Consider the following 658-nt stretch of genomic DNA (forward strand, 5'->3'; position numbering starts at 1 on the left):
CCTGGCCCAGTACTGGGGGACGCTCCTTGTTCACCCCGTCCCGGTGGTCCCTGCAGCTCTCGGACTGGGAGATCGTCCTGGAGATCCACAACGTCTCCTCCAACCTCAACCACAAAGACCTGACGTGTCGGGCGGAGAACGTGGCGGGGCCGGCAGAGGACAGCGTGATGCTGAATGTCACCTGTGAGCAATCCAGAAGGGGGACCGAAGTGGGGTCCCGGTGAGGGGTCCCCACTCGGTGACGCACCCTCCCTCTGTCTCCCCACCAGTTCCCCCCGTCATCCTGCTCCTGCACGAAGCCATCCCCCAACACTTCTGGTGCATCCCCTTCTCGGTGGACGGCAACCCGGTGCCCAGCATCCAGTGGCTCTTCAACGGCACGGCGCTGCCGGAGGGGCCCTACATCCACACCCGCATCGTGGAGTACGAGCACAACTCCACCGTCCTCCACGGCTGTCTCCAGCTCAACCGTCCCACCCACGTCAACAACGGCAACTACACCCTCCTGGTCCGGAACCCCCTGGGCTCCGCCGCCCGCAGCATCCACGGGCGCTTCATGGAAAACCCTTTCAGCTTCAGCCCTGAGGAACCCATCCCCGGTAGGTACCGGCAAACGGCGGGCAGAGGTGGGGGAGGGGGGATGTCCCCGGGGGGGTCC

General features: G+C 65.7%; 1 protein-coding gene across 1 annotated transcript in view; it reads left to right on the forward strand.

Annotated features, from left to right (window-relative positions):
- Window positions 1-56: 56 nt before the first annotated feature.
- LOC104290692 (high affinity nerve growth factor receptor-like) overlaps window positions 57-658 on the forward strand; it is a gene marked incomplete at both ends in the record, with an annotated part of 10,352 nt that continues 9,750 nt past the window's right edge. Inside the window, 2 exons of the mRNA XM_009889821.1 lie at window positions 57-183; window positions 270-599. Of these exons, the coding sequence (XP_009888123.1) occupies window positions 57-183; window positions 270-599 (457 nt within the window). The remainder of the gene's footprint in view (window positions 184-269; window positions 600-658) is intronic.

This window comes from Charadrius vociferus, unplaced genomic scaffold (genome assembly GCF_000708025.1).
Source record: "Charadrius vociferus isolate BGI_N301 unplaced genomic scaffold, ASM70802v2 scaffold988, whole genome shotgun sequence".
Lineage (NCBI taxonomy): Eukaryota > Metazoa > Chordata > Aves > Charadriiformes > Charadriidae > Charadrius > Charadrius vociferus.